Below are 15481 nucleotides of genomic sequence, written 5' to 3' on the forward strand. Positions count from 1 at the left end.
GTTTTAATAAAACGGAGTGCAGATTGTTCAGTTTAAGCAGCTTTACTTTAAACTTACACAGCTCTATCAACAAATCATCACTACCTAAAATCTTTTTGTCACTGAGGCAAATACTTGCATTATTCACTGTCTTTTACAAGCTTCCGTATCACTTAGGCAAGGAAAGGGTTAGGTTTCCACCACACCTCCAAAAACATGTTACCTCAAACCTGGCCTCTACCCAGGAACACAGTTCGTTTTAAACACTGACTTAGAAGAAGCTCTTATTTCCGTTCCTTCACGTCTGATAATGGCTAACCCATAATCACAGCACTTCTTGGAAACTGCAATGACTTATCCACTGAAAACTATTTCCAGTGGAAATAATTCATGCCCAGCTTACTATTACTCAAAAAGGAATTCACGAGCTTGCATCATCTCTCAGAAGGACACTTTTAAAAGCAAGCAGGCAGCCAACATCCTTTTCCTTGGTGGCAGCTTTTATATAAGCACGTCTCTTCATTTACGTCACTCACTCATTACGTCGCTGAGGATATTCCCAGTATGCTTCACTCTTTGGGAATATTTCCCCATATAAAAAGAAGAATTCCAAATCCTCCTCCCTTAGTATAGTAATGTCTTTGTGGTTTCCGTTAAAAGTCAGCAAGAATAAAGAGCCATTAAGTCAGTCTTGGCTTAAAAGTAACACTTGTATCAAATTAAAGAGAAAGAATCAAATTAAGTTCATGGAAAAAATCTGGAAATATACCTTAATTAAAAGCATTTGCCTGCCTCATTTCTTGTTATGCAGAGAAATCTATAATTCTTCCTATACAATTACAAGGAGACATGATTAAAAAAGAAATTGGGGTGGGGGCGGGGTGGAAGCCCTGCTAATGTCATGTTATATCCTCCAAACATTCTGTATATATTGGGTTTCAAAACCTGGCCAACAGTATATTTAACACTACACTGAAACTACAGCGTGTGGAACACATTACATAGGATGGGCCAAGGTGCAGAAGACACACTTCAAAAAGCTCATGCTTGTGGTTGCCAGGGGGAAAGGGGAAGGATGAACAGGTGACACCCAGGACATTTTTAGGGCAGTGAAGCTATTCTGTATGACACTGTAAGGGTGGACACAGCAACCTTATGTGTTTGTCAAAACTCACAGGCCTGCATTGTTGGTTAGTAATAATGCATCAGAATTGGTTCATCACCTGTAACAAATATACCACAGAAATGCTAAAAGATGTTAAAAGGAGGAACTGTGTGCAGGGGGCAGAGGGGACACATGGGAGCCCTCTTTACCTTCTGTAAGGAAAAGAGAACGGATTGTGTGTGTATGTCTGAGAGAGAGAGAGAGGCAAATCACAGTAGGCCCTGCTCTGTCAGATTTGCTGTCATATTAAAAGCTTCTGAAACTGCTCCGCTTTGTGGACCAATCTTAATGCATTCACAGGACCCAGTGCTTCTGCAGAGAGGATGAAGGAGCCCTGTATCTTTTTATTCTTGATTATTTCAATGCCCTTCCCTCTCAGTTACTCCTGGTCGTATTTGCCAGGGATGGAGACTCCACGAGCCACCAAAGACGGCCAAGTGCCAGGAAGCACTGAGGAAGGACACAATGCTAATCAGTACAGAGGTGTGCTGCACCTTCAGTTACTGTGCTATGTTATTTGAAACAATACACATACGAACCTGGGATCGTAAGAGAAGGTGTAGTTCTCAATCGGACCCCAGTGCCGTTTTCAAAAACACAGCATTAACCACATGTGAAAATACACATAACTTTTTTTCCATGAAGCTATTAGCCTCACAATGGTTGGCCTCAAGTCAAGAAATTGTGCTTAATGGTTCACCCCAAACACCCATCTCTCATCACACACAGTACTAATTGCTGCAGAAAATAATGGGCGATTCTTCGGCTTTGAGGATTTGGGAGAGGAAGGCACAATGAAGAAGAGGAATTCCCCAAGCCTACGTTTTTTTCTACTGCTACTGGGCCTTGGAAGGAGGAATCAAACTTGGTTAAAAGGTTAATAATAATTCATGTCCAGCTTACTATTACTCAATAACCATCAAAGTCGCTAACTCAAAATAGTGTTTTCGAGCTTACAGGATCAGAGTCATTACACCCTCTATTGAAGAGTTTATTGAATTTTACACTAAGCTTTAGCTGACTGAACAGGTCAAGCACTGTGGCTCGGAGTTTTCTTTATTCTCAGAAAGTCATAAAGCGCTCTCCCGTTTGCGACGCTGCTGGCAAAGGAACTTGACTCAGCACAGGGTCAGGGAAGCCGACCTCCCTGGAAAAGATCACAGAGTTGAAAGCCCAGGCCGTGAACAGCATTCACTTACGTGCACCAGCTGCTCTTGGGTGTCAAACTCCCTGGTGCAGCCTTCCCAGTGGCAGTTGGTCTCATAGATTACTTCAGGCTCCTGCTTGCTTTCATCTTTGTCCCCTTCCTCCTTCACTAGGGTTGTTCCTTCTGGCTGTTCCTAAGAGGCAGGGCATCAGGGAAAAGGAGGAGAGAGGGAAGAAAATCAGACACAGGGGACCAAAGGTGATGACTTCTGGTAGCAAAGGCGAGAGGAGTAAGCAAAAACATGATTTAGAATAGTCTTCCTCTCAGTGCAATTTATCAGCAAAAATAAAACAGAGCCCACGTCTACCTACTGGGTTTTCTGAATCAAAAAAGCAAAACACATGGAATCATTTGTGTGCATTTTTTTTTCAGAGACTGCCCAAACGCCCCTTCTGAGATGTCTAACTTGTCATATAAAACAATGCTCCAAATACCATAACAATGATTAAAAAGCTCAAGCCACAGGCTAAAACAGAGACATGTACACCCATGTTCACTGCAGCGCTATTCACTATAGCCAAGAGGTGACAACAACCTAAATATCCATCAAGAGATGAATGGATAAACAAGATGTGGTATACACATACAATGGAATACCACTTAGTAGGAGAAACGAAGTCTTGATACATGCTACAATATGCAATGGAGCTAGAAGACACTATGCTGAGTGAAAGAAATCAGTCACAGAAGGATGACTATTGTGTGAACTCACTTTATATAAAGACAAGAAAAGGTAAATATATAGAGATCAAAATTTATTAGTGGTTCAACAGGTAACGGGTACCACTGGTAGGAGAGAAAGGGGGTTAAAGGCAATGGAAATACCATGTTGATTAAGGGTAGGGTTGCACAGCCAATTATTGTAGTTATTGTCAATAAGTTGTACACCTGTAAAAAGTTGAACTGGCAAAAGTTGTGTGGTAGATATATTTGTGATAATGAGAAACAAAAAAAGAGCTGCTAAGGGTGATTATACATAATAACCAAACATCTCACAGGATTTTGCTTCTTGGTTTGGAGGTTTAGGGTCATGATTTCATGGGGCATCCTCGTTAATTAGCCTAATAACATGTTTAGTTCCTCTGTTCTACCTCCTAGTTCAATGCATAATGCCTGGTGTCTTAAAAACTTGCAAGCGGCCATCCAAGGCACAACAGTTGGTCTCTATTCACCTGGAGCAAAGAGGAAGGAGAGGAGTCAGGAATAGGAGGAGATATGGAATATGTGGCTAATTGCATCCGTGAACAACTACCTCCTTTGCATGAGACCAGAAGAACTGGGTGGTGCTTGGCTACCATTATGGAACATTTTGATCAAAGATTCCATAGAAGAATCCTAATCAAAAGGGGGGAAACACAGAACAGAATTTCAAATTCTCATGGACTCCAGACTTGTAGTCATGAAGGTTGGATGAACCCCTGAAATTACTGCCCTGAGATAATCTTTAAACTTTAAATCAAAAATATCCCCTGAAGTCTTTGTAAAACCAAACAACAGTCTAGCTTAACTAGTAAAAAATGTCTGTCTTGAGCACTACGCTCTTTTAAGAACTATCTGTATGGGATCAAACTAACAGCAAATTGAAAGATTAGATAGGAACCTTAGGGGGCAGTTAATTTATGTAAAGGGGGAAGAACAACTTAGAAAAGGAAGGTGAGAATCGTTGCATAACTTGAAGAATGTAATCAGTGTCACTAAATGGTGCATGTAGGAACTGTTGAATTGGTGTATGTTTTGCTGTGAATATTCCCAACAACAACAAAATAAAATCGTACTTTAAAAACAGAAAAGTTGAGGCACAACTTTGTTGCCCTAAATACAAACCTTAGAATAAACTAAAATTTTATCCAAAGACAAACAAAAAATACGTAAGAAAAGCAATGGTATTAGATTATGTAGTCTTTACCCAAAGTTCTCTAGATAGTTCAAATGGTTTGTGTTCAACTGCTAACCCCAAGGATGGTGGTTCAAACCCACCTAGCGGCATAGTGGAATAAAAGGCCTGGTGATATGCCTCTGTAAAGATTACAGCCAAGAAAATCCCATGGAGCATTTCTACTCTGTAATACACAGGGGGGCCACGAGTCAGGATCCATTCAGTGGAAACTAACAACAATCTTTACCCAAAGTATAGTCAGGTACCTCTATTTTGGTTGGTAGTTTTATTCTTTTCAGTACATTAATTTGTTTATCCTCATATTTGGTAACCTAGGGAACTGGTTTACCAGCACTTCTAATTCTGCTTTCCCTGTTGTTGGAGGCTATGAGGGGCACCTTGCAGATTTTACAGGGATATGCTTTCAAGTTCAACTCTGATCTCCAAGGGTATGCTTGCCCAAGGCCTGAGAAATCACAGTGTCTAAAACTCAGTCCTTTCTAGTCCTCTATGGGTCAGAATTGACTCAATGGCAAAGGGTTTGGGGTTTTGTTTGGTTTGTTTATGGCAACTTCACGGGAATGAAAATATGAAAATTTCCGGAATTTTTGAAGATAATCTGATGTGCAGACTGAGGTCTTAATCCTGGGCTAGACGATAAAACTGCAGACAAGCATTTAGGTGTAATCAGCAAGGTTGCTGACTAGCAAAATACAAGAGGAATGAAGGATCTCAGAACCCATGACACCTGTTTATTCCATCCTCCAAGTCCTTGCTAAAAAGGGAATTTGAGTTGAAGCAGCCTGGCGATAGCAAAGTCCAGGCTCTGTGGGCATCCAGAATTTTGTCCAACTTCCCTTTCTGTGAATTAACATTTATGGAGCTACTTCCTGTATCCAGTTACAACCCTAAAGATGGTATTTCGGGCACAATCTACCAATGTTTAAACTGAGAGTTGAGTGACTAAAAGAATCCAAACGAAATTTCAAATATCTTCCATTCATATTTTGGGTATGGAACCAGAATTTAACGTAGCCTTAAAAAAAAAAAAAATTTTTTTTTTTACAGTTACGTGAGTTGTACCTTGATCCTTCCTGGCTCTTCTGGAGAGTGGACAATGGTAAGGTAAGAACATGATCACTGGAGGAACATCACTAGTTCAGAACCAGATCTGGCTTGGGGCCAGGAGCTTAGTAATTTGCCCCAAAATCAGGGATAAGGACTGAAGTAGCTTGATCACATCAACAGTCAGTCACAAACTAACCCAACCATTTATTTACTTTTTTTTTTTTTTTTTATGAGCTACAGTTGCCTTTCCCCCTTAGCTGCCTAAACTGTTGACGACGTAGAACTCACATTAACAGTTGCCACGGAGTCAATTTCAACTCATAGTGACCCCATGTTTGTCAAGAGTAGAACTGTGCTGCAGAGGGTTTTCAGTGGGTAATTTTTTGGAAGCAGATCACCAGGCCTTTCTTCCAAGGACTCTCCAGGTGGACTCGAACTTCCAACCTTCCAGTTAGCAACCAAGTATGTCAGCTGTATGCACAATCCAGGGACTCCAATGCATCACACACCTTCCTGCGTTTTTGTATTTGTTTCCGAGCTAGAGAAGCAAATTAAGTGAGGCTCTATAACTGGCCTTTTGTCAATTGCCAAGGTCAAGGCCACCAACACAATGCAACAGGAAATGGTGTAATGAGAAGGCAGCAGGTCCGGGAGGGAGCAGGCCCTACCTGGTGCCCTACCTGCTGACTCCGCGCACCCGGGCTGGGGAGTGCTTCATCGGGTTTGATCTTGGACCTCTTGTTGTGCATAGGGTCACCAGTGCTGCTCACGGCCGACTCACTTGTGGGCTTGTGCTGCTGGTCACAGTTCCAGGGCCAGAGAGAAAAATTAGGCTCTGATCAATGAGTGGTACCATAATTAAAACATGCAACTCAGGACAAGCAGCCTCATTTGGCAGTAGAGAGATGACTCTGATAAGACTCCAAGGCCACAGCTGTGGAATTCAAAAAATGTGTTCAAGGCCAGCAAATACATGAGGTAGCTCCTTGTTTTTAACTCATGAGTATTAACTTCCCACACCTTTTAAAGGTGAGAAGAACAATGCTGGGGACCTAAGCTTTAATAAGTTCCAACAGTGTTTTTCAAAGGAATGAAGTTGGCAAAGGGGTACAAAACCAACATGCACTGTTTGCCAAGTTCTTTAATTAGAGCATCCGGGGTCTTCCCTCAGCATTATCAGTGTGGTGGTCAGAACAGAGGGCACAGCACAATTTTATTCCTATACTCGTGTATTACAGGAGCCCAAGCATCCCCTTGGATCTAGCAGAGGGAGTGCAGGGTGGCAAGATGAGAGCGATCTGAGTATTTCCTGTCCACTACACTGTATTTAGACTGAATGTGGGTCACAGTCAGCACCTGGTCAGAAGTGGCGTCCCATTGGGGAGCCATAATAAAATGACTCTGATGGGAGAAGCTACTGTTTAATAAGGACCATATACACAAAGTGTTCATCACAACTAAAGAATACACCCGTGGGTTAGAAAACAGGCTCCCACTCTGGATGCTGTGAGAGTACTCAGGTACTGTAGTTATTAATGGGCAGCTATTTTTTTTTTTTTTTTTTTATGGTGGTATGGCTCTCCCCTGTGATCACCAATATCACGCTATTTTGTTTCTTCCTCCTTCCTGGAAAGTGATGTGATGCCTTGTGCAGAGGCAGCCACCTTGTGAATAAGAGGTAGAAAGACAGAAAGAGCCTGAGTCCCTGGAGGCATCTTTGGACAACTTAACAAACGCTAGCAACTGCCTCTAGCCAAACTTCTTCCTATGTGATGAAAATAAGCCTCTATTTGTTTCAGCCACTATTAGTCTAAATTGAGCTGTCTCTCTCACCTGTGAGGACTCTGAAGGGCCAGAGCTGACCTGGACAGGGTTCAGAACAGTAGGGATCCCTGGAATAGGCCTCTGTGTTGGAAAAGTTGGGGCAGGGTGGATGAGCGGAGGGCTATGTCCAAAGGCTGAGCCCAAGGTTTGCTGTCGACTTAGAATTTGTTGATGCATATGGAGAGACACAGGTGCAGAAGGGTAGGTGAAGCTCAAGGCAGGGCTGCAAGTGGGGAGACAAAAAAAAAAAAGACCATCATTCACACTGTACCCAAGATCATATCAAGTCTGTTTGTTTAAATAAGAAGCTCAAAATGATTACTGTCAAACCTCTTGAAAACTTCCAAGAGAAAGATGAGATGCACACACATAGACCTGAGAAATGACTCTGCAAAACTGGAATAAAAGGCAACCGTTCAATAACAACTATTTATTGCAATAACAAACTTTATAAAAAAAAAGAGACCAGGGACCTGATGCTTTATAGGACTTTTATTGGCTCTGCAGTTCCACATGCTCCTGTGCATGGAGCGGTTCCTTTAATCTCGGCTCGCACCGCGCGTGCTCATATGTCTCCAGATCTTATTACAAGAGGAAAGAAAATCAATTGGTTAAATGTGTTTTGAACACCATGCTTGTCATATCACTCATTTGTTTGTAAAGATGGAAAGCTTGGTTCATCCAGAATGCCACCTAAAGAATTTCCATCAGTGCCGTCTGGTTACAGAAGCTGATGGATTAACCTCTCCCCGCTGAAATCGGTGATCAATGTGCTTCGATGGCAGAATATTCCAATGGGAGGGCACAGCTCCCCCTTCCAGTTAAACGGCATTAAATGTCTATTAGAGCCCATTATGCATGCTAATGTCTGTCACCACTTCATTACGCCACAGAAGTTCCCAGGCTACACTAAGTTCTGAGGAAGTGGCGATATTACCGAAAAGCTGCCCGGCTAGTAGGCAGCGCCAATTGTTCTTTGTGCCAACATAGTTTAGGAATCAAATCCTCTTAGAAGAACGAAGGGCTCTTGAGGAATTTGCCAATGGCTTAAAAATGCATGAAGAACTATGACTGCGTTCATGGAAATTTCTTAAAAAATAATCAGCGAGAAAAAAATACATTAAAAGAATTAGTTTCTTGTAATGTCAAAGGTAGACCGCGTGCAAATTTCCAATCTGGTGTGTTAATTACTATTGCTGTTAAGCACATTAACTGAGAATATTATCATTACAGTAACAAAATTCGAGCCATTTCAACAATTTTAAGTAATAATTCCAAGGATATGCTCCATTCATTAACGTGACTCCACATTTTGCCTATCGGACCACAATCCACAAAAGGCGGCTTCCATGGGATTACATTACAATTATTCCTACAGAGAAACTTGCATTACAATAGCTTGCCCATTTAAGACTGAATGATATTAAGAATACCAAGGAGAATTTCTCGGGCTTGGAGGACCTCTCCTTTCATTTTGCATTGTATTTCTTTAATAAAGGAAAGCAGAAACAGGGTGAAAACAGTCACTGTTCACAGTAAGTTAGGGAGAATCAGTAATAATATTCCGTTTCTGCAGCGCTCTAGTTTCTGCCAGTGTTCCTGTAAGCAACCATGAATGATTACAGCAAGACTTAGTACCTAGCCAGTTTGGATGATTGATAGGGCATTAATCAAAAGATGCATATCTGCCTCAGAATTTGTTCACAAGCTTTCTTCTAATAGCTGATTTCATGTTCACTGAGCTCTATGCCAGTTTGTCCAATTTATTTTTCAGTGTACAAGCCATTCATCAAAAAACACAATGATTTAACAACCTCCCCCCTTCCTTTTGGTGAATGAGTATTAGTAAGTGTAACTACCTTATTCTATTCATTAAAACAAAACAAAACAAAACCCACTACACATATAATTACCATGTCACGGAGACTTTGCGGGAACCTCCATGCCCCCTTCTGGAGTTCCATGAACCCACACTCATCTGTAGGGCTTGGGAAGGGGGCTGCTGAGGTCATTTACACTTCTAATGGGGAGATACAACATTTGAGGGTTCAAAGACTCAGAACGTAATTAAGAATTAAGATCATCAAGGAAAACTTTTCAGAAAGCAGTAGAGTGTCCTGGGTTTTATATATAAGCAATTTACAAGTGTTAATAGCCAGAGGATAGGTACATTCTGTCTTTTTAAAAAAGACGTAGAAAAGAAGGCAAAAGGAGGATCAGGGGAGGGATGAACAGGGGGAGCACAGGGGCATTTTTAGGGCAATGCAGCATTAACTGTAGGATACTGTACTGATGGACGCATGATACTAGGCATTTGTCAAAACTTACAAGACTGCACAGAGAGAACCCTAACGTACTATGCACGCTAGTTAATAACCATGCATCAGCATTCGTTCATCAACTGTACCAAACACAAGGTGGTAACAGAAGGAGAAACTGTCTGCAGGCAGGTTAAAAGGTATTTATGACCTCTCTGTACTTTCTGTGCAATTTTTCCACAAACCTAAAGCGGCTCTAAAGAGTAACATCTACTTTTCAAAACGAGGTTTAGCATTCCTCACAGCAGTTCCTCAGTACATAATTTTCCTTATTCTCAAAGGTGCATTCTCCCTGAATTTAGCTAGCACACGAAAGGTTGTGAAGGCTTTCAACACATTTTCGTAACTTCCCCTTTCGGTGCTGTTTTTTTCACTGGTTAAACCAGGTGATGGGAATAAACATTCTCTAAAATCTACATTGACTACTAGGCTCCAGGGGACAAGAGAGGATACAGGGTGGGAGAGTGATTTTCAGCGTTCACTGCTTACTAGTAAGGAGCCAGCCACAGAAATGCCTTCTTCTCTGCATGCAAAGACTTGGGAGAGGATGTGGTCCCCTATGGGCCTTGTCTCAGCCCAGAAGAGCTGGCCTTGGCCCTTTTGTTTCAGTTGGCTTTTGCAGGGTGCAGCAGGAAGGAGGGCTGCTCAGCTCTGGTTTACAAAGCCGACTCTGATATGTGATGACGCAAGCAGAACGTTCTTGGTTCTGCCAGGCTTCAGCGACCCGACTGAGCAGCCAGGGCTTCTCCTGCTCTCAGGAAACCACCTGAGAGTGCTTGGACCAATTTTTCTAAGGATGCAGCAGGTGGTGGGTGATGACTACGCATTAGACATCAAGAACAATAGAAACCATGCCCTCTCTATGAAGACTATGCCTCCCGTGTGCAATCTCACACTCTTTGGGCAAGATAAATGTATAAAGAGAACCTCTTAAGAAGTCCCTAGATGGTGCAAATGGTTAACGTGCTTGGCTGTTAAACAAAAGGCTGGAAGTTGGAATTCACTTAGACATGCCTCAAAAGAAAGGCCTGATGATCTACTTCCAAAAAAAAAAAAAAAAATCAACCACTGAAAACCCTATGGAGCACAGAGCTACCCTGATACACATGGGGTGACTATGAGTAGAAACAGACTGATGGCAACTGGTTAAGGGATTTTTGGTGAGAAATGAGAGAACAGAGCCACCACTTCCTATTCACTAAACCTAAGTGGAGATGGTCCAGGCATCCTAAAACACTCTTGCCTCTCAGGGCAGCACAAGTCACTCTGTGTCTGTGCACCTGGCTCCACTCTCTTCCTGGAGCTTCTGCTTCCAGAGCTCAGCATGCTGGCTGCCTCTCATCATTCAGGTCCCCAATTAAATGTCACTTTCTCAGAGAGGTCTTCTCACACCAATGCTCCCATCTCAGTGAGCCCCCCACATCTCCTCTCTCAACCATTCTCTCTGAGATTATATTCTCTCTCCCTCCAGAATGTGAGCTCCCGGTGAGGTAAGCACTGGTCTGTCTTTTTCACTACTAACCCCCGGGTACCCAGAACCTGGCCTAGCACATAGTAAGTACTCAACATTGAATCCTTCCTCAACTTATCAGTTACCTATGGCTTCTGTAACAAGTTACCACAAACTTAGTGACATGACATCACACACATTTATTAGCTTACAGCTCTGGAGGTCAGAGGTATAAAATGGGTTAGCAGAGCCGGATCCTTCTGGAGACTCCAGGATAGAATCTGTTTCTTGCCTCTTCTAGCTGCTAGAGGCTGCCCACATTCCTTGGCTGGTGGCCCCATATTACTCCATTCTCTGCTTCTGTTGTCACATTTCCTTCTCTGGCTCTAACTCTGAATTCCTTGCCTCCCTTCTGATAATATAGGACCCACTTCATAATCTAGGATAATCTCCCCATTTCAAGTCAAGATCCTTAACCTAATCACATCTGTAAAGTCTCTCTTGCCATGTAAGGTAACATATTTCCAGGTTCCAGGGATTAGGATGTGGACATCTTTGGGGGTCAGTAATCTGCCTAAACCCAAAACCAAACCCATTGTCATTGAGTTGAATTCAACCCAAAGCAACCCAAGAGGACAGAGTAGAACTACCCCATAGGGTTTCCAAGTCTGTAAATTTTTATGAAAACAGAGTGCCACATCTTTCTCCTAAGGAGTGGCTGTGGATTTGAACCTCTGACCTTTTGATGAGCAGCCAAGCACTTAACCACTGTGCCACCAGGGCTCCCTCTATACCACTCTCAAAACAGTCACTTCAAAGAAAAATGTTTTCCTCTGGAAACTATAATTTAAAGGTGTTTCTATAAAACAGTATTCCTTAAGCAAAGTTAGTATCATATCTTCCCACAGAACTTTAGCAGCTGAGGACTTGGCTGTTTACAGATATCAGAAAATTCTACCTTTAGAGGTTCTGGAAAAAAAAAAAAAAAAAGAACTTAAATGGTTCCATTCCTCATGTATTCACTCCATAATTTACTAGCAAAAAAAAAAAAAAAAAAACAACACCAAACCCACTGCCGTCGAGTTGATTCCAACTCAGAGCAACCCTACAGGATAGAGTAGAACTGCTCCCTAGGGTTTCCGAGGAGCTACTGGTGGATTCCAACTGCCGACGTTTTTGCTTAGAAGCCGAACTCTTAATCTCTGACCCACCAGGGCTCCTAATTTCCTAGAAATATAAAATATTAATACCATTGAACATCTTTATAAATCTCTGTATCTCTTCTGAAGAACTACACAGTCTATAGTCTGAAACTGGGACATTTACGCTTACCTGAGCTTTCTTGGGTGGTGCAAATGGTTAAGCACTCAACTACTAACAAAAAAGTTGTAGGTTCGAACCTACCCAGAGGCACATTGGAAGAAAGGCCTGACAGTCTGCTTCCAAAAGGTCACAACCTTGAAAACCCTACAGAGTACAGTTCTACTCTGCACACATGAGATTGCCATGAGTCAGTATTGAATGAACAGCAACTAGTTTGGTCTTTGGTTTGAGCTTTCTTAGCTTGAGTATGGCCTACACATTTCTGTTCATCCTTTTCTTTCTTATGGGTGATCTAAAAAGAGGTTAACTTGCATTACTGAAGAAGAAGAACAAAGTGGGAGGCCTCACACTAGCTGATTTTAGAACCTATTATATATACCCCCACGGTAGTCAAAACAGCCTGGGACTGGTACAACAACAGATACGTAGACCACCATAGAGCAAAACTGAGAATCCAGATGTAAATTCATCCACCTATGAGCAGCTCATATTTGACAAAGGCCCACAGTCCGTTAATGGGGAAAACACAGTCTCTTTAACAAGTGGTGCTGGCATAACTGGATACCCATATGCACAAAAATGAAACAAGATCTGTACCCACACCATGCACAAAAACTAACTCAAAATGGATCTAAGGCCTAAATATAAAATCTAAAATGATAAAGATCATGGAAGAAAAAATAGCAACAATGCTAAGAGCCCTAATACATAGTATAAACAGAATATAAAACATTACTAACAATGCAGAAGAGAAACTAGTTAACTGAGAGCTCCTAAAAATCAAAAACTTAGGCTCATCAAAAGACTTCATCAAAAGAATAAAAAGACAACCTACAGATTGGGAAAAAAATTTTGGCTATGACAAATCAGATCTGCGTCTAATCTCTAAAACCTCAACAACAAAAAAGACAAATAACCCAATTAAAAAATGGGCAAAGGATATGAAAAGACACTTCACCAAAGAAGACATTCAGGCAGCTACCAGATATGAGGAAACGCTTATGATCATTAGCCATTAGAGAAATACAAATGAAAACTACAATGAGATACCATCTCACCCCAACAAGGCTAGCACTAACCCAAAAAACACAAAATAATAAGCTTTGGAGAGGTTGTAGAGAGACTGGAACACTTATACACTGCTGGTGGGAATATAAAATGGTACAACCACTTTGGAAATTTGTTTTGCACTTCCTTAAAAAGCTAGAAAAAGAAGTACCATATGATCCAGCAATCCCACTTCTTAGAATATATCCTAGAGAAATAAGAGCCAATCACACAAATAGATACATGCATACCCACATTCATTGCAGCACTGTTCACGATAGCTAAAAGATGGAAACAACCAAGGTGTCCATCATCGGATGGATGTATAATTCACACAATGGAAGACTAGCAACGATAAAGAACAACGATGAATCTGTGAAACATCTTATAACACGGATGAATCTGGAAGGCATTATGCTGAATGAAATTAGTCACAAAAGGGTAAATATTGCATGAGACCACTATTATAACAACTCAAGGAAAGTTTTAAACAGAAGAAAACATTCTCTGATGGTTATGAGGGTGGAAAGGAAGGGAGAAGCGGTATTCACCACTTAGACAGTAAATGAGAATTATCTTAGGTGAAGGGAAGAACAACACACAGTACCGGTGAAGTCAGCACAATTGGACTAAACCAAAAGCTAAGAAGTTTCCTGAATACAAATAAACACTTCGAGGGATGGTGTAGCAGGGGCAGTGGTCTAGGGACCATGGTTTCAAGGGACTTCTAGGTCAACCAGCATAACAAAGTTTATTAAGAAAATGTTCTGTATCCCACTTCAGTGAACGACATCTGGGGTCTTAAAAACTAGCGAGTGGTCATCTAAGATGCCTCAATTGCTCCCAAACCATCTGGAGCAAAGGAGATTGAAGAACACCAAAGACACAAGGAAAATAATAACCCAAGGGACAGAAAGGGCCACATAAACCAGAGACTCCATCAGCCTGAGACCAGAAGAACTAGATGGTGCCTGGCTACCACCAACGACCGTCCTGACAGGGAACACAACAGAGAGTCCCTGATGGAGCAGGAGAAAATTTGGGTGCAGAACTCAAATTCTAGTAAAAAGACCGGACTTAATGGTCTCACTGAGACTGGAGGGACCCCAGAAGGCATGGCCCCCAGACTCTCTCTTAACCCAGAAATGAAACCTTTCCCAAAGCCAACTCTTCAGACAAAGATTAGACTGGACCATATGGTGTAGCAGTTAAGTGCTACGGCTGCTAACCAAAGGGTTGGCAGTTCAAATCCGCCAGGTGCTCCTTGGAAACTCTATGGTGCAGTTCTACTCTGTCCTGTAGGGTCGCTATGAGTCGGAATCGACTCGACGGCACTGGGTTACTGGGTTGGTTATGAGACATAAGATGATACTTGTAAAAAGACTGCCTCTAAGTTCAAGCAGATACATGAGACTAAATAGGCAGCTCCAATCTGGAGGCGAGATGAGAAGGCATAAAGGGACAGGAGCTGGTTGAATGGACAAGGGAAATCCGAGATGGAAAGGAGGAGTGTGCACTCACATTACAGGGACAGCAACTAGGGTCATGTAACAATGTGTGTATAAATTTCTGTATGAGAAACTAACTTGAACTGTAAAGCACAATAAAAATTTATAAAATAAATAAAAAGAGGTTAACTTTACTTTCAGATTTTTTAATTCTCTTCATTCAACATTTAATAAACTGCAATTTAAAAAACTGTTTTTATTGCTTTCATTTCCTTTCATGACTACATAAAACAAAAAAACTAAACCAATTAATTGCCATCAAGTCAATTATAATTCATAGTGACCCTACAGGACAGGGTAGAACTGCCCCACAGGGTTTTCAAGGGTATAAATCTATGGAAGCAGACTGCCACATCTTTCTCCTGTGGGACAGCTGGTGGGTTCAAATCGCTGACCTTTAACCTAGCAACCGAGTGTTTAACCACTGTCCCACCAGGCCTCCTTGACTACATAAAAAATGGGGTAATTTTTAAAAAACCAAACATTGGTAAGAGTAAGACGCATAACTGTTAATCTATACTGAAGTCAATATGGTGAGTAAGGAAGATCTTCCCAAGTCGTGTGCTAATGGGGTCATAAGCTTCCAGAGATAATGATCCTCCCTCCTTGGACAGCCAGAGGTCCAAGGAAGGTAAGTGTTATGGGGCAAAAGAAAAAGGCATGCAAGTCTGAGGAATATGGGGTGAAACAATCACAGAACTTTCCAGAACTCTCAT

At 41.7% G+C, this 15481-nt stretch overlaps 1 protein-coding gene across 3 annotated transcripts in view; it reads right to left on the minus strand.

Annotated features, from left to right (window-relative positions):
• Positions 1 to 15481, minus strand: part of GLI3 (GLI family zinc finger 3) — a 346018-nt gene that overhangs the window by 67708 nt on the left and 262829 nt on the right. For 2 of the 3 annotated variants that reach the window (XM_049893966.1, XM_049893964.1), the window contains 3 exons: positions 7129 to 7342; positions 5964 to 6092; positions 2344 to 2484 (listed from right to left, as the gene is read on the minus strand). In XM_049893966.1, coding sequence (XP_049749923.1) covers positions 2344 to 2484; positions 5964 to 6092; positions 7129 to 7342 — 484 coding nt within the window. The remainder of the gene's footprint in view (positions 1 to 2343; positions 2485 to 5963; positions 6093 to 7128; positions 7343 to 15481) is intronic. The other variant, XM_049893965.1, reaches the window with a different exon arrangement.

Source organism: Elephas maximus, chromosome 8, assembly GCF_024166365.1.
Source record: "Elephas maximus indicus isolate mEleMax1 chromosome 8, mEleMax1 primary haplotype, whole genome shotgun sequence".
Lineage (NCBI taxonomy): Eukaryota > Metazoa > Chordata > Mammalia > Proboscidea > Elephantidae > Elephas > Elephas maximus.